Genomic DNA, 19,939 nt, shown 5'->3' with positions numbered 1-19,939 from the left:
GTTAATTTTTCCCCCCATAGGTTTTTAACATTCTAAAAGCTCTTTATTCCAAAGATACTACAAGCTAGTCAGTGTATTCAGTAGGTGTAATGTATTGTAAGTTGCTTCAGAAGTATTGCAAGTATTACGTACAACAATAAAACAGTGCATTGACATAAAAAAGGAAATTTACTTTTGGTACTTAAGTACTTTTAAAAGCAAGTACTTCTGTACTTTTACTTAAGTAAAAATCTGTCTTTACAACTTTTACTTGTAATGGAGCAATATTTGACCAGCAGTATCTGTACATTCACTCAAGTAATGGAGTTGAGTACTTTGTCCGCCTCTGGAATCAATCCATCACTGGAACAAGATTTCTATACACATGAAGCCAAAACTGAACCCACGAAAAAGAAATAAAAGCTCAGAACGCATCTGTCATGTGCTAAAGGCCATGCTAGCACAACAAGACCTACGTATTCTTCAGAGGTTATTAAGTATCATTTTTCTCATTCTGCATATCAGGATGTAATAATATCCCTCCCCGCCCTCTTAACTATACTGCCCTTGATTCCAGCAAATGGCAATGAAAATTTCAGGTGGAAGTCAGTCTTGTTTGAGGGGTGTCACGGCCCAATCCATCATAAGACGTGTCACAGCTGCCAGGATATTGAAATGCCCACCAGCGACTTTAAGAAATCATCTCTGAATCTATTTTTCGCTTTTACCTCTTGGAATGTTATCCTCAAGCACCAGGCTACAGGAAGAGCATTTAACATGCACAGCTAATGAGCTGCTCAAGATGAAAACTATCATGTTCAAGCAGGAGTGAAAATAATGACTCCAGTGGGTGGGGATAGCATTTTGTCGACAGCTCTGAAAACAGCAGCATTTACAGGTAAGATCACAGCAGATGCATTAAATCTGATCCCAGACCTGCTCTAAACTCGGGAACAATGACATAAACGACGTTCGCAGTGGGGCTGCATTCAAACATTGTTTGAAAATGCATGGGTGGCCTGTGGTAAACGGTTTCGTTGAGACATTTCTCAGAGAGTCTCATTTGCCACAATACCACCCTCAGCACTTCAGCAGTGCCAAAGAACATGCTGAGATATTGGAGCTATTGTGTGAAATACTCCCGCTTCCCTTTTCAGGACCAACCGCTTGGGTCAGGCGCTTCTTGCTTCACAATCAGCAGCCGTTACAAACCCTGCTGCCGCTCCCGACGGCGTGGGCACTTAACCTGAATCCCTCCAGCTGTGTAAGTGGCTCCAGCTGTCCTGAAGTCCTGGCAGACACAAGCTTCTTCCAGCCAGGCAAAATGGAGGCTGGATCCACGCCAGGCTGCCCCAGAACCTCAGTCACCACTCGCTTTGCTTTTATGAAGACCATGGTTGTGAGACTTTCCCACATTTACACAGCGAATGGTAACCCACCTATACAGTGGATTTGAGTTTAAAAAATCTCAACATTTTGTTTATATGGATTTATATAATGCAAAACTGTCTTCCTGTTGCCCTGTGCACAGCCATGTCAATGTGAAATATAATGTTGAATTTACAGACTCTAAGAGTTGCTGTCAACTGGTGAAAAATCTGACCATGCAGAATTTGAAGAAACAGGTCTTTAGCAGTTCGTTGCTATTTGGGGAATTGCCATAATGGAGGTACTAAGTCAGGCAGGTAATAGAAGTCATAATAGTTTCACGGTGTAAAAAAATTATTGGAAACAAACCTTTAGGTGGAAATTGCAAAGTAAGAGAAGCAGCAGACAACAATGGAACAATGGCTATTCAGAGCACAAACACACTCGAATTAATTGCTCATGGCATTCTTGCCACTTTATGTGTTTATGATGATGACTAAGAAAACTTTTTAGTATTCTCTTTAAGAGTCATCCAAAGCTAAAGCTGCAATGGTTAAACAACGACATCACAACTCATTAGAATATCATTAGCATATCACATGATTACAGAGTCAGCTTCTCACTGTTTACACAAATGTGGAAAAATTGTGTTACATCTTTAACTATGATATATTGTATATTTGTATTTGCATATATAATTAAAAAGAAACTGTCAAAGTATAATGTGACTGAACTGAAAACAAGGAATACACTACATTTTCTATTTAAAAAAATGAAAAATTTATTTGAAACAAAATTCTTTTGCATTACATAAAAACACAAATGAGATTTAAATTTTTGTCATATTTTGGTCCAATTTCAGTACAAACATCATTAAAATTAGACAAATTTACATGAGAAGCCGAATTGCATAAGATATTAAAACTCATGTTTATTGAATATATCTAAAATTCAACTTTTTTTTTTGACCCCACTGACATTTTTCCCTCTTATTGTAAACACAAATGTAACAAAATTCAGGGATATATATAGACATGCATATTATGTGTATAACTGAGTGGGACATTGTGCACTGTAAGCTCCCTTGTGAGCTCCCTTACCTTCAGTTTCTTCACATTCACACAGGGATCATTAGAGAAACTCTCAGTGTCTGCAATCTGGATGTCTGCCTTCTCCAGCTCATTGGTCAAATCATTCCGCACCTGTCAGAGAGAGAGAGAGAATGAGTGAGAGAGGGAACTAGAAATGAAAGAGAACTGAATGAAAGCAGAGTTTGTGGATGGCAAACCACCCAGAAAAGTACCCAATCAAAGGCAGCACTCCCTTGCTCTGATACATGTCTCAATTCACTCTAATCTCCTGCCAATCTGACGTTCCCCCTGCATCCCAATCAGCCTGGAGCATCCGTGGAACTCTTTCCTCCAGAGGTCCCACTGGGCTTTGGATAAAACACGACTCCAACCAGCTTTGCTCCCCACAGACTTAATCCATCCTTGTCCATGGATGCTTTTGAAAAATGGACCAGTTCCTTGTAAATAAAGTCTCAATACCTCCCGCCCTCGACAAAGATTTATGGTGTGAGAATCAAAGCATATACTATATTGAGCTCCGGTGTATTGTGTAATACAAAGGGTGTTCACAAAGGGTTCATACTCTCAAATCTATCACTCCAAAAATTCCAACCCATTGACAAAACATTTGGGTCACACATATCACCCAGAAATTCAATTGAACATGGGCCAAAATCAAAATATGCTGTGCTGTTAAAGATCACAATTATAGTATGGTACATTGTAAAACACTCTCAGAGAAGCTTCATCTTTAAACTCATTCTTTCAAATGCAGTTATACTCATTAAGATGGACATCTTTGCCTGTTGCGTCATGAGTTTTCTTAGCATCTCACACCATAACTACTGTTTTAAAGATGTCTTTAAAGATAAAAGTACCCAAATTAGTTTGATGTATTGGTTTTGTTCTAAATAGTGGAACTGAACCGCTATTAATGATGTATGAATTGGTCCAACTGTGTATTTATGTTTTCTCACTCATTTTCCTGACAATGTGACTGACGCACTGCAAGCAGAGAGAATTTGTATCTCATTTCCACTTGCCTTCAGCAGAAATTGACTCCCGCTTTCTTTTGAACCTCTGCATTACATTTGTGCCAAATGCATGTGTCGTTCTGTACAGGTGCTTTGGAAAAAACAAACAAACAAATTTCAAAATCCAAAGTACAAAAGTGAGGAGAGCATCAATCAAACCAATACTTTATATTATTCAGCTGTGGTTCATTGAATTGTTCAAAAGTGACAGTAAAGACATTTATAATGTTACAAAAGATTTCTATTTCAAACAAATGCTGTCCTTTTGAACTTTCACTTGAACTTTCAAAAAATCCTGAAAAAATTATATCACAGTTTCCATAAAATATTAAGCAGCACAACAGATTTCAACATGAATAATAAGAAGAGATGTTTCTTGAGCACCAAATCAGCATATTAGAAAGATTTCGGATGGATCATGTATATATTCATTAAATTTTATTTAAAATTGAAAACAGTTCTTTTAACTTGTAATAATATTTAAACATATGGTAAATAAATACATATTTAGATCTGTTTAAACATGCTTTGTAAGATGGCATTCTCTATAAGCTAACTACTTATGATCCGATCACTCGAGACGGATGTTAAAACCAGGAGTAAACAGGGCAATGTCAGATTGTGACAGAATCCTGAACTCATTCTGCCAGACATTACCTGAAAAGCCTGTCTGATCCACATTGTCTTGATTACTGATGCGGTGAGCATATTTGTAGCTTAACGCTGGCAGATCCTGGAAACCTCGTTGCACATGAGCAAGTTTGTGTGTGTGTGTGTGTGTGTGCGGCTGTACGTGCGGATCTCATGAGCATGTATACACAATACACAAGTGTATGCTTGTGTGTGAGCACAAGAGACCACCTGATGGGAAGATTTAAGCAAGAGGAAAGAGAGACAGAAAGAGAAAGAGAAAGAGACAGAGAGGCACGGGTGGGTGCTGTGCAGTAAAGGACCTCTAAAGGATTATGGGATTTGAGAGCTGTCCTAAAGCTGAGGAGAAATGAGCATGATGTGATGTGAAATGCATAATGCATTTATGAACTGACCTGTCAAATATACAGAGAGAAAAAAGGTAAACAGGAAGCCGCATGAATCAGGTAGAGAGACACAAGAGCACAACACTGGGTGTCAAGAAGCTCTGCGGGCTAATTTACCATAAACACAGACATTATTCTCCATCTCACTCGGATACGCAAAACCACCTAGGCATACTGGCCGAATGCCCACACTTTAATGTTTCAAAAGAAGACCATTGTCCAGTTTTCACTACCTATATATATATATATATATATATATACTGTATATGTTTTTTTTTATTAATTTGAGTTAAGAGGCTAAGAGGTTGTACGTAAAGAGGAACCCTGAAACATTAGTGACCAAATACATTTTGGGACAACTGCACTGTAAAGACTGAAATGATATTCAGAAAATGTATATATATATATATATAAATAAATAAAATTTCGCATTTAATTCAACATGTTACTTGCCATTTTTTTGTAATTATGAAATTTACTAGCAATTTCTGAGTGAAAACTGTTTCTACACCAATTTTTTTCCAATGCAGTGTTGCTATTGTTCTCTAAACAGTATAAACTATTAAATTGGTTTCTGTTAATTGAAATAAAGCTGAAATAGAATAAAACTTGTAAAATCAGAAATGTTGTATTGGCAACTAACTGAAATAAAATAAGTTGAAGTTGAAGTACTAAAATCACTCAAATTAAAACTGAAATCAAAATAAAGCAAATAGAACATAAAAAAACAAGAATGACAAAAACTGACAAAAAAAGCACAACAGAATTACAAAAACAAACTAAAATAAAAATGAAAACTGAAAATCTACAATATATATATATATATATAAATTCTAAATATTAATAAATACTATAATATTAGTACACAAATAATACTAAATTAAAACTAATAATGCTATTTTTTTTGTAAATTTAATTAATTGGCATTAGCTTTAGCCTCATCATTAGCGGAACTCCCCACTTTGCAAAAGTGATCCTTTTCTTTGCATCACATGTCCAGCAGTCATCATGACAACAAGCAGTAATGCGTGGGTCACAACTTGTGTCACTTCCTTATTTTCCCCTCTTTTTCTAAACCCACAGCAGTCCATCATCAGCAACATTTTCAGCGCTGCTCAGGTCCCCGTGCGGCAGAGCACCGTGAGTCTGTGATTGGCTGCATTTGGAGAAATATAGGAAGGTGTGTGAGTGTCAGCCGATATCTTCTCTCTGATGCTGACGGCACAATGAGGTCTGACAGAGGACAGTGCCCTCATAATGTGACCCACCACTGACAAATTTCATCTGTTTTTGGGCACTGAGAGCACATGCTAATATTATTTCAACTTAGAAGAGCTGTTCAGAGATTCATTTTTAATTGAGCTGTTTTTAAAGGTTTACTTTTTATGATTTTGAATTGTGTTAATAAACTAGATTTTTACACACATGCTATAATTATTTGTCAGGATGTTACTATTGTCACGGTTCTGTTCTGTTCTTGGACTTTGAGTTTGTTTTCATTTATCCCACGTGTTCCTGTGACCTAGTTTTTCTTAGTTGCCTTGATTAGTTTATTCTGTTCACCTGTGTTCGTTAATCCTCTCATTAGTTCCCTTGTTTAGTTTCTGTATAATTTCTCCCTGTTCTGTTCAGTCCTTTGCCGGTTATTGATTGATGTTAGATGCTGGTTGTGCTGCATTTTCCCTGAATTTCTCCAGTGTTTCTTCTGTGGATTAATTAAAGGACTGTTATTTGGAATTCTCCGTCGTCTTGTTGTCTTGTGCTCCTTACAGCACTAACACGTGACAGCTATGGGGTTGCTAAAATATTTAGAGTGCTTTTTAGTGTATTGATAAAGTTTATGAATGGTTTTGTGGTTGCTAGGGTGTTCTAGGTGGTTGCTAGGATGCTCTGAGTGGTTGCTATGCTGTTTCTTCTGATTGTCACAATTGCGAGAATAAGACGAGGTTTCTTTGAATGACTGTGGAATCATCTCAGTTTCTGTGAGAAAACAAGAAACTGCCAAATGTATTTTCAAGGTTGTAAAAGATAATATTATTAAGATATTAATTAAATATGTTTAAAAAATAATTGTAAACACAAAACTAAAGACTGGTAAAGAAAAGTAAGCGTAATTATTTTATGCAATAATTTTATTTTAATATTAAGAAATATAAAGCTGTATTTTATAAAAATTATTGTATACACACACACACACACACAAACATACATATATATATATACATACATACAAGTACATACACAAACAAATAGAAGTAAATTATTTATAATTATCTGCTTGTTCTATAAAGTACTTATTATTTTTAACACCACACTTAATATTTTTCTCTCAGTATACATGGTTGATGTTCATAAAATTATGTTAATATATTATATTAAATCCGTCATTATATTTTAGGATCAAAAAGTTCAAAAACTCTAATTATAACAGCTAATTATAACCCCACCTCACCATAATAAATATTTCAAATTTTACCTTTGAGGACATTCCCAAGGTGAGCATCTGGGGACAGTTTTATCCCTAAAGTATATCTAAGTAAACATACATACACAGTTTTCTCTGAAAACCTGGACCCTTGAAACAAGCAAAGACAAGAAAAGAGGCCCTTGATGGCTAAATACAGATGTCCTATGTGCACTAATCTTTGTCCATGTGTTATTTTTGTATTGAAATATTCCCAGCAGCCTCATGCACCTGTGTTCTGGGGGACAGATGTGAGAGAAAGACACATTCAGCCTGATGTAACTGTGGACAAGTCTATACTGGATTGTGCAGTATCATCGGGATTCCCACGTCCTCCAGGAGCAGAGAAAGCATCGGGATAGGACAGATACAATGCAGGCAAAGAGCGAGAGAAAGCCGAAGCATTTAATGCACCGCTGCAGCCGAGGGGACATATGCATCTATTTATAGCACAGGTTTTAATGAGCCTTTAAACTGAAACAGAAGCGAACAGGCACAAAGAACAACACAATGGCCAACGAATGCACGCACACGAGCTGATGCGCACAGATAGGACTGCCCATGAGGTCCAATCTGTGAAAGGAGGATTGGATGACTTGTGCTTGGATCATCTCCTTAGGGAATGCAATTAGCTAGGCTGAGCCAGCCGATTTTGCTTGTGTTGTCTGAATGTTTAATCAGTGATCAAACAAGCAGAAACTTCATTATACACACACATATACACACAAACATGTACACCTGAATAGAGCCCCATTACTGAAGCTGCTGGAGAGTGTCCAATAGGTCACTAATGGAGCACCTTGGTGTAAAACAGGACAGTGCATGTACAGTAGAGAAAAACATATGGTGACCTGCTTTAAAATCTCACTTTCTCATTTTGTTTTCACACATTTAGAGGGAGAGAGGACTGTGAAAGAGATGAAGATCTATCTACCTATCTAAAAATTACAGGTATATGTCAACAAATATTATTATAATATAATATGCATATTATAAATGTATATATTAATCAGCATTTTTCCTTATTTCATATTTTTAGATATAAGATAAAGGAGGCTTTTTCCTGGTATTACTACTCCAGACAGATGGACAGACGTACGGACAACTGGATGGATAGAGAGACAGACAGACAGACAGACAGACACCTGCTTTAAAATCTCACTTTCTCATTTTGTTTTCACACATTTAGAGGGAGAGAGGACTGTGAAAGAGATGAAGATCTATCTACCTATCTAAAAATTACAGGTATATGTCAACAAATATTATTATAATATAATATGCATATTATAAATGTATATATTAATCAGCATTTTTCCTTATTTCATATTTTTAGATATAAGATAAAGGAGGCTTTTTCCTGGTATTACTACTCCAGACAGATGGACAGACGTACGGACAACTGGATGGATAGAGAGACAGACAGACAGACAGACAGACAGACAGACAGACAGACAGATAGACAGACAGATAGACAGATAGATATTTTTACAGATGTGATTTATTCAGTTAAATGATTCAAACCCAACCTCACGTCAGTGTAAACTGAGTAATAGGGAGTATATTGATATGAGAGCTGGACTGCGAGAGGAAAACGGTGCCCTCAACACCTCACAGACACTTACTGTAGATGCATAGCAATTTATGTGTAGACACATACAAACACACAAATGCACACACACACACACAATCCTACTCAAAGTGCGAGGACTGACAAATGGGTTTAATTCCTCATCGGGGCCCAAGTCATCTAATCTTTTACCACATAAAAAAGGGGATTGGGTCTTAATCTGTAAAACAGCATACTGGAGTGTGATTCATGCTGGAGTGTGAACAGCCCTTAATCCACTTATTGATAGACACTCAGGCAAAACACTGACAGCCTCCTGCAATGTGTCAGATATCAAGCAGCAGACAGGACAGGTGCTAAATTACTTCACTAGAACAAGCAGAATGAGGGCTGAGATAGAAACCCAGAGCATTCATGCACACAACACACACACATGAAAACCTCTTTGTTTATTCTAAGTATTAAAGGAAGGATTCCCATATATGCAATTAGACTGAGACACTTTTGAGAAAAATATTATTAATTCTCAGTGAAACCAGCAACCCCCAGTCAACCCAAGTCTCCAGGAAAAGGCCAGCAAGTGAGGTTCTAGATCCGCACCTCCTAGTTTGTGTGACACAACAGATGCACCTCCTCCTGAAATGTCACATCACACAGCGCGGGCAGCTATCCTGCGGTACAGCACCGCTGAGGGTGAGAGAGCGTGACACCGGCATGCTAATCAGGCTTCCAGTGCCCTCCTCAGGCAGGCTGATGACGGGATCGAGCTTTTCCTCTGTGCCTGTTCAGCAACTCCATCCAGAGGCAAAGATAAAGGGATTTACACCTTCCACAACTCTCACTGGAGCTCCTTACCTCTCCAAAGGCAGGAGCACAACTCTGTTCAGCCATTCAGATACAGAGTATCTGTGTGAATGTTTGCTTAATTTATTTATTTACTGAATCTTTAGACATACAGCATAACTTTACCTGCCGTTATTTTTTTAAATAAAAATGTTCAGTTTTTAAATCATATTATCACTAAAATGTTCTATTACAAATTAGCGAATACAAATTAGCCATTATATTTCTTTCTTTAAAAAAATAAAGATTATGACATTACCACTCACTCTACATCTGTCCTCAAACCATAACATGCTTCATAGAGATTAAATATATATATTAAACTTTTGAAAAGCATGTATCTTTTAAACTCTACCACAATGTGCTGACAAAAGGAAGAGATTAAAAAAAAAATTTGCATATAAGGTATCACAGATATAACAATTGCTTTAAGGCCCTGTTCACACGAATTATTTTTAAAACCGCAGCTTTTTCTACGCGGTTAGGCCGTTCGTCCACATGCAAATGCAGCACCAGTTCACTGAAACCGAACATTTTTGAAAACGCCTGCCAGGGTGAAGATTTTCAAAAACTCCGGTTGCAGTGTTATCGTGTAGACAGCGAAACCGGAGTTTTTGGCTTGTGACGTCGGCACCTGCGCTGGTATCTCCGCCTACTGGAGACTTTTTCAGGCTTCTGATTGGCCAACATGGCTTCACGGTTGAGATTATATCGCCACCTGTTGGTTTGGCATGCTCTTGACAGTGCTTCATAGCATGCGTTTGCGTTTTCATGTGGACGGAGATTTGTTTTTAAATGGAAGAAGAAAAAACTCCATTTATAAAAATACCCGTGTACGTGTGGTCATGGCCTAAGAGAAACCTGGCTTCCCCTAAAATTAATAAAAAATGTGACAATGCAATTTATTTAGGCTACAGCATGTATGAATACATATTGCCTGTCACTCTTAGTGCATTTCAGTATTTTAGCAAATAAAAGTGTAAATAATATCACACAGAGCATACAGTTCTTTAAGCTTCTGGAAGCACTGGGAGTCTAAGAGAATAGAAGTGCTATTTGCATTTGTAAAAAAATATATTCTTCAGTAGACATTAATTTTCCAATAAAGTGCTTTAAATCACTATATTTTTGACCCACCTGGAAAGCAATTACCTTGCATATTTCCATTTCCATGCCAAATATTTTAAAAACACAATTCAGTCAATAATTTACAGTCGTGTCCTTGCTTTTTTATCAGATATTCATGAAAATATAAAAAAAATGAGCTAAACTCAAAGTCAGCCTTCATCTTGAACATCCTCTTTTCATAAATCACCTGCTATTTTCTGTCACAACCACAACATGTCAGTTTTGACATACGAATTGTCATTTTTTTTAAGATAAGTAATTTTTTGTAAATAATATATTGGTGTGAACTGACAACAAAATTCTATTCAGTTTTTGACCTAGTAAACAATTAATTTCAGCTTGAAACATAGCCCACTGTAGGTTTTTTTCCACATAAGTTTCTATCAGCAACAAACCTGCAGTGTTAGCGTTATAGATCTCAAAGCAGCAGGATTTGCTAGCACTAGCAGTCCCACAGATCTATGACTACGTGGATCTGTAATGATGATCCAGGTTTTAGATCTATCACCTGAGGAATACTTTGAACTCTGACAGCAAATGGTTGCTATGGAGCGATCGTGTGAGAAAGAGATGCTAATATCTCTCTGCCCCTGGAGGATTTCTGCTACGTGTCCCATTGGAGGAAGGAATTTCCAGACGCTTACAATAAACACAAACACACACGACACCATTCCTGATCTTGTTATATATAAATGTCTCAACCAATCAATTCAATCTACCTCTATCTCAGTCACTAAAATTAGATCGAAAAGGGGAACCACAGGGGAACCTTACTGTGTCTATTCATACGAAATACAAACAGAAGGAAAATGATACACACCCACACTTAAACAGAAAACAACAGGCCTTATGTTTCTGAGAAGTACTCTTCCAAAAAGTGGTATGCAGGTGAAGCTGGTTATCTGGAGCAAGATAATATCTCATGCTACAATACTTCATTTTCCCAGTGAAAAGTGATCAGTTAAAGGAATATTTCAATTTCAATGCAAGTAAAGCTCAATGAACAATATTTTAATTGTGAATACCACAGATTTCCTCTCACATATTCCTACCACTATATATATATATATATATATATATATATATATATATATTTGAGCTACAAAGTTGTTCCTAAGTATTTTAACATTTACGGATTGGCCCCATTCACTTCCATTTTGCTAAATTCACTCATTTTCATTTTTCGTTTAGTCACTCCAAGTGCTTCAATATTCTGAAATATTCCTTCAAATAAATAAGGACCAAAAACATAATATCTACTCATCTACTCTCTAAAAAATATTTTCTTAACATTAGTTTAAGAACTGAGTCACAATATTGTGATTCAAGATACATCCATAAAGAGGGCAGGTTATTTTTCTCAACATACCTCAGAAAAGCGCTGGACATCCTGGGTCAGGGTTCCCACTCGGCTCCAGTTGTAATAGTTGAGAAACTTCACCACAGCGGGGTTCACAGCATTGTCTGATGGGACGGTCCTGAAGAAATTTGGATACTTTTTCCTGTCTGCCAGGACAGGAGTTGTGGCTGCAAAAGAAAGCTGTAAAAGAAGAAGAGAGTACAACTAAAAAAGGTCCTTTTAAGATAAATTAATTCAGTGGCCATTTTTGGTTATTTTCTATGTATTACATAGCTCTTAATCTGCTTGAATAAGACCAAAATCTCCAAAACTCTTAAAACTCTTGTCTTATTAAGTTTAATAAAGCACTATGGCGTAATTGGACTGAGATTGTGTTCACCTTCTACTTTTTGCTATTTGAGCAGCATGCTGGATCGAAGGCAAGTGGCCGCCCATAGCCAGTGTGCCAGGACTCCAGGAGCCTACAGTGTAGGTGTGAACGAATCAACATACAAACACGTCTCAATAAAAAGACAGCTCTCACACCTTTGGTGAGTACCAGTGGTGACTGGAGCCATGAACGTTTGCAGTTTTGCACTGATGGTCAACCTCAGCATATCAGCTTGTAGATGTATGTGTTGTATTAAGATGCATTATAGAACATTAAAATTTGTGTTTGTTCTCCATAGTGGTCAACAGTAAGATCTGTATTTGCCCTGCCAATGTATTTACCAGACACAACACAAAAATATAATATTTAATTATAATATTTAATTATTAATATTACTGTGCATTTTATTTTTAGAAAGATATTTGCAATATTTTAGCAGCATTAATAAGAATCAGAAAAAATATAATAATTTTTGATAAAAAATTTAAATCTTTATATATATATATATATATATATATATATATAAACAATGCAATACTCTGTACACCAATACAAACACTACCAATTTTGCCAAAACCTTTTTCATTGGTGATGTGCATAATTCAAAAGACAATGTTTAAAACATCACAAAAACCAAATGTTTACATTTGCAAGGCATAAAATCATGTACATGATCAGCAAATCATTGGGCCGTAAGAACATTTTTTCAAGTGAATGGCCTGAAACTCTTTTACACTTCTTAATTGTTGAGTCCTGCTTCATCTAACTCTCCTCTGCCTCAAGAAACATAAATGTTAATAGGATCCTTTTAAAAACGCCTCTATGTACTGTTCAAATATTGCATGCTAAGCATGTTTATATCTTTTCAGGCTTTCAAAAAGAGACAGTTTAAAAGAGGCTTCACACTTTTGAAGACTCTTTAATGTTGTCAAACACCAGGCAGAGCATTTTAAGTCTCAGCTAGAGCGAAAAACAAGCCTGGAACATCATGGTATGATTTTTATGCCAGTGCTCCTGTCAGTAGATTAACAAATGTTCCTCCGGTTATAATACATCCTGAGGGTTGTTAGTCTCTCAAGAGATAAACATATGGAAATGCTTTGAGTTCAAATAGGAAAAGCCGTCTTATACTTGTTAGCACACTCTTTGCTTACAGTCATAAAATGTCTGTCGGCTACGTGGTTGCACATTCAATTCGATGAAATATTTATTGCAAGGCAAAAAAAATCTCAACTAAATAGTGAATGGAAATGTAATCTTTCAAAAGTTGTATGCTGATGTTTTTGTGAAAATTTATATGGATGGCTTGTTGAATGTGCAGGTGATTTAAGCAGCAATTTACATATAGTACTAACAGAGTAAACTGCATTTCCAGAGCACAAGGAAGCACCTCTATAAAAATGTGACAAGTTCTATTCAGCTCTGGTCTACATCAGGGTTTCCCCCCTAAATGAACTCGGAATAGGACCTTCCTTTGCTCAGGATTGGATCAACTAAATTACTTTTCCTGTGAATAGAATTGCGGGTGAAATGGAATTGATTTTGCTCTGTAGTGTGCAGTGGCCATGACCCCTGACCTCTCATCTCGTCTCATTTGAGGCCCCTCTGGTGAATAAAATGGTGACGTAATCACAAACACAGAGCTGTATGGATCATGGTCTGAATCCAGCCTGTTAGGTCTACTTTCCAATACATCAAGAAGATTCAGGCCCCATCCCGAAACCTAGTCAAGTCAAATTTATTTTCATAGCGCTTTTCACAATACACATTGTTTCAAAGCAGCTTTACAGAAAATCATGATGTTAGTGTTTATAATATCTTAATACTGTATCTTCATGCTTTATAGTCGGATTAGCACATGGAGCTGGGCGATAATCAAGCAGTTGAGATATGTTTAGTATATATCGCCCTACATGAGTATACGGTATACATTTATGCAAATATAGTTAGACATTTTTCTATCTATCCAACTTTATAGCCGGGTGTTAATAAACAAATTGAGATTTGCTATATAGTATATATCACTTTATGTAAATTGGATATAATACATATGAGTTGATGTCTTATCCCAATACAGGCAGCACCCTAATCATCATGGACCCACATAAATGAACATTTTGCCTTCATCGTTTGACTGCAATTGCTTAATGTCACAAATAAACACTTGCTGATGTTTAAAGGGATAGTCCACCAAAAAATCCTGAAAATTCTGTCATAATTTACTTCCCCTCATGCCAAACCTGTATGACTTTGTTTCTTCTGTGCACATACGAGAAGACATTTTGATAAATGTGTGTGTTTTTTTAGTAATACAATGGAAGTCAATGGTCCCCAAAACTGTTTGGGCACCAAAATTCTTCAAAATATTGACTTTTACGTTCCACAAAAAGTAATAAAGTCATATAGTTTTGGAATGACGTGAGGGTGCGTATTGTGTAAATGATGACAGAATTGCAATTTTTGGGTGAACTATACCTTTAAATAATAATGTGTATTTACAAAGGGATTAATCCAGGCATTAATTTCACCTTGAAGTTAATGTCCTTTGACAAATTTTTACATATTTACACTGGTTGAACCCCCTTATGGATACAAGCAAGCTGAATTTGCCAAGCAGAGAAAAAAATTAATTCCTTTCCTGATCTCACAATGACGCGCTGGTGTACACACCCTGACAGCCAGAGAACTTGCGAATAACAACAGTCTAACATTTCGAAGAATTCCATTAAACCCTGTTAGCAACATTTAGACCTGTGAATATTTAGACGAGGGAACAGACAGATTTGGGTAGGATTTATTTACACTGTTATATTATATGGGAAATGTGTGAACTAAAGCTATAGCTGACAGCAGACATCAGAGCTGACATAATCACACCACCTGCTCTGTGTTTCAAGAGGAAGGAGGGTGAGCAGAACATCCATTTTTCCTTCTAACATGGGCATGAGCAAATGAAAGGGGATTGCGAGGGATTGAAGTTATTGATGGAGAGTTATTGATGTTAATCAACGTAGGGTTAATTGCAGTGCTGAAAAGATAAGACATTAGGATTCCTGATAATGACACAGATTAGTAGTCTGTGATTCTCTTTGAAGCCAAGTGTGCATTAACTCACAGACAGACACTATCTAGATTGGTCTGGTTTGGCCTTTTCAGACCTGCCTCAAAAAAGTAATTTCTTCACTGACAATTTTGAAAGAATAAGCCAATCTCAGAAGAGTGATGTTACACCTGTTGAATGTGTCAAAGCTAGTACATTCAATTAAAAAGACTCGAGATGTTCACCTTAAAATTACAATGCTATCATCACTGAGTTACTCTCATGTTGTTTCTTTCCTGTGTGGAACACAAAACATAATTTGAAAAATGTCTGAATGGTTTTTTTTTAAAGAAAAATGACTTTATTTACATGGCCAAAACAGTCATTGTATGGAAAACAACTTGGTCATTCTGCCAAATAACTTTTGTATTCCACAGAATAGAAATATATTGTGATAAATGGCCAAATTCTTATTCATCCCTAAAGTATGACATACTGGGTGAATACATCTACATTGTGCCGCTTTTGACAAATGTCAAAAAGTCAATCAATTCAATATTAGGAAATCACTAGTTTAAAGTCTAAAGTCAGTACAATTTTTAAAATAAATAAATACTTGTATTCAGCAAGGATACATTAAATTGAGGTAGAGATGCACCGATACGGTATTTCCCAGCCGAAACGGATTTATTATTCAGAATGATATCTGCCGATGCCAATACCAATAGTTTGCTTTTCTTAAGGAAAAAATCTCTCCTAACCGATGCTGTTAACTACGCAGGGAACCCTATCATTTGGCACATTACTATAATATTAAACGTTAAAATTAACAACAGAGCGATTATATTCAACTGCTATTTATTTTCAGATATCATAATTACACTCAAATAAAAATTTAAATGTCTGTTTACAACTCATTTGCACAGTCTTCATAAATACCTGTCTTCATGCAGGGTTGCCAGGTTTTCACAACAACTACCCTACCCTACCCTACTAAACTAGCCCAATCGTGTTCCGGAGGGTAAAATATACGTAAAATACATATTTTGGCAGGGATGCCCTGGTAAAATTTGCATTCCAGGGTCTAAATATCACATTATTGGGGTTGCTTCAACCCACAGACATGAAAAACAACCCACGGCAACAGTGTTAAAGTAGCCCAATTCCGCGGGAAAACCACAACTGGATTTGGCAACATTGTCTTCATGCCATATTTATTCAAACATACATATAATTATGAGTAAAAAAGCTCCTCTTTGGTGTTGTTTTATAGCTTAATGAACTTAGAACAGTGGATAAATTTGCCAAGGTAAATGCCACGTTAAATGACATACTGTTCACAAACTGTTTTATTTGCGTCTTTCCGCGGTTGAAACACTGATTGAAAGATTACATTAGACATGTTACATTTTGGTAAGCTATACTGCAGCTTTCAACATACCTTCTGATGTTCATTCATGTTTATTTTGAGCTATAACATATTGGTGAGCACAAAAACATTACAAATCCTTATCGACCACAAACTTATGAATTTGAATGTGTTGGTTTTTAAACAAATGAGAGATCAATCACTTCAATATCTAACAAACCTAATAGGCAATTTGTACTTATGCAGAATATTAACAAATTTACAGCCTTTATCGGTGTAATCCTGCTTTCACATCAATGGCCAACTCCAAAATAACAGTCATGCCACATCACCCCGTCACTCATCTCAGCTCACTGAAGTGTTTGTTGCTCAAAACACACAGATTAGTGCTGCCAATTAAGGATTTTTATCACGCTAGTGCCACTAAATCCAAATGCACCTACGGGACTCACTGAGCATTAAGGGGTCTCTTGGAGGTTGCTCTAATCTTTGTTTAACAGAGACTAGCCTACATGCTGAATGCTCCATCCTCACAAGGGAAAAGTCAGAGCATAATGCATTCAGATACAACCATGTTCTCTCTGAAGAAACCAGATGAGGAAGAGGCTGTCATTCTAATTTGCTTTTAAAATCTCTTTTAGGATAATAATTGAACCTAAAATCTTCATGTTCAAAAGAAACTGATGTGTCACAGAAAAACATTGACACCAGATTACATAGTTCCAGTTTTCACTGGCCAAACCTTGACCCATATAGGCAAAAATAATGACTGTTTCCTGACAGGTCTTTATCAGCAATCAGCTTTTGGCCAGACAAACAAAACAGTCCCACCCCCAAACTCACGCCATTGGTTAAACCAATTATATTTTGTTGTGCTAGATGAGCCGCTCAAATACACAGAGAATTGTTTTGATAGCAACCCAGTGGCTGCTTTTCAATACTCTAATTGATGCTTCCTTATTTTTCGCTCCTTCGTCCTTCAGCCCATGACCCGGAAATCAATCGAAGACCGGCATCATGAGAGATTTATAAATTCTCTAAATGCTGCAAAGACGCGAAGCCTGAGAAGAAAGCAAGTTTGCAGTACATTTTAAAATGAATATCTAACCATCTTTCATACTGTACATTATGTTGTGATGACTAAATTTATTTGCAACTAGTGCAAAGTATTTTTAGATATATAATATCATGCATTTATAAGCTTGGCTTATTGGCATGTCAGAAATTCAATATCTGTGCATCCTATAAAAAGAATGAGCAACTTTACTCAGTTAAAGCCACAATGTAATGGAAGTAGTTACAGATATTTACGTATTGTGATGAACTCTGTCATTTGACTGGAGGGTCAACATTTTGATTAAAAATTATGAGCTGAAAAAAAAGAAACATATACATGGATAAATGGATCACAATAAGATCAATAGCATGCACTCAGAACATGTCCATTTTATGCCAACTTTAAAATTTTATGTTTCAGGATATCAGTGCATGTCTAATACATCTTGTTTCAGTCCCTCCCTCCTTACACTTTTCTTGCTTCTTAAGAGGAAACAGCTAAGACACTAGGATAAGAAACAAGGATACACAATTAAGAAATGAGAATCACCCAGTGGCACCTTTCAGGAGACTCAGCCCACGCATGGCTTACTTACAGCCGTCTCTGCATATTAAACCAGGAAAGAAGAAAGACTTTTAACATTCAAAAAATTACATTTAAATAGTCTGAACTGCACCTTTCTCTCTGAATTCAAGCCAGCTGATCTGTGAACTCTGTGTAATGACATCTAATGCATTAGATTCCCTTCTCTTCCTGTAGAGCACATGATCAGTGTGAGCACTCCCTTTCTCACCGTGAGAGAATAAGAAAGGAAGTTATCACACAAAATTAGCCCACACAGATCCTTCAGCAGCAGGAGGTTTGGCATCCCCAGGTGATATCCAACCCAGAGCGTCTTATTTAAAAGCAAAGTCTCTTTACATCAGTATAAAATGAATGTACGCAATTCACATTCACTCTCATTTCGGCATTCCCGCCAAATGCATTTATGCATATCTAGAGCAAAATAAACATACTATTCCAACAGGATCAACATTTTTATCACATAACAAAATACATTTCATTCAAAAATACTTCTTCTATAGTAATACATGTCTTTTCATGTTCACAAACACACACATAAACAATATCTAATGCAGGCAACATCCTATTGGTCTCCTAATACCGCTCTCTCTCCTCCTCCCACATTGTCCCTTCATCCTGTTGCTTGTGCCGCCACAGAGTTTTAATTGCCACCCCCTGCCAAAGGCAAAGCCGTGCCGACAACCTGCGTCTTCTTTCCATCAATCTCCTAGTGCCAGTGTTAATTAAAACTGCACAGAAAAGCCACTGCCTGTCACACCTCTCAGCTCCACAGCCCTGGGACTGGAAGGTCACAGTGCTCACATAATAAGTCCAATAAAAGGGACCAGGGATTTATACTCTAGAGGTGAACAGGACAAATGGAGTTTGAGAGCGACGATATGTGTGTGGCAGCTGTGTGTGGTGGGATTGGACCTGAAATGAACAGGCAAAATATCCAAACATTTATTAAATTAATGTTTCCTTTCTGTGCATGCTGACACGATTTACCTTACACTATCATCAAGCAAAAAAGTATTATCAATTAACCAAAACTATAATATTTTGTATATTTAAATCAACATACTTGTAGCGTCTGGACCAATCAGACACACCATTTTTCATTTGATTTAACAAATCAATTATTCATTAGATTAACAAACGTTCACAGACCCCTCACCCAATAAACATACTGGGTGCCAAGTTGTCTGTGAACAGGGCCCAGGACCCTGGTTACCATGGCAACCCTGACACCAGATACATTTACGACCTAATGGAATGCGAAGCAGGGAAAATCACTGCATGTTCCATCGCAAGAGGCACAAGGCACAGTAGAAATGGACTTTTCTACTAATTAATTCATAGGAAAACCTTTTTTTGAATGAACAGTGTATCCTTCAGGTCATGGTGTATGTTGTCTTTGATATTTTTAGACTATTTTATGCAGGCTTATGATGGAACCCATTCCTGTCATCATGCCTATATGTAATCCTACCATGTTTAGTATCTATGAATTCGCCTTCTGATGATCTAAACGAGCGTGTATATTATATGTTGGTACATAGGCAATATATTAGTGTCCTGAGAATCTTTAGTAATTTCAATTCAAGTTCCATTTGCAAAGTACCTTGCCCTCACACAAAGGGTCATAAAAACTCCCCAGTATCTCAAAACTCCCACTTGGGATACCGG

General features: G+C 36.8%; 1 protein-coding gene across 1 annotated transcript in view; it reads right to left on the bottom strand.

Annotated features, from left to right (window-relative positions):
* LOC107556354 (gamma-aminobutyric acid type B receptor subunit 2-like) overlaps positions 1-19,939 on the bottom strand; it is a 237,827-nt gene that overhangs the window by 77,782 nt on the left and 140,106 nt on the right. The window contains exons 3-4 of the mRNA XM_016239450.1: positions 11,860-12,030; positions 2,448-2,549 (exon numbers count right to left, since the gene is read on the bottom strand). Of these exons, the coding sequence (XP_016094936.1) occupies positions 2,448-2,549; positions 11,860-12,030 (273 nt within the window). The remainder of the gene's footprint in view (positions 1-2,447; positions 2,550-11,859; positions 12,031-19,939) is intronic.

The sequence above is a fragment of the Sinocyclocheilus grahami genome, unplaced genomic scaffold (genome assembly GCF_001515645.1).
Source record: "Sinocyclocheilus grahami isolate Dianchi unplaced genomic scaffold, SAMN03320097.WGS_v1.1 scaffold566.1, whole genome shotgun sequence".
Taxonomy (NCBI): domain Eukaryota; kingdom Metazoa; phylum Chordata; class Actinopteri; order Cypriniformes; family Cyprinidae; genus Sinocyclocheilus; species Sinocyclocheilus grahami.
Note: the sequence above shows the minus strand (reverse complement) of the source record. Positions and strands in the feature narration are given on the sequence as shown.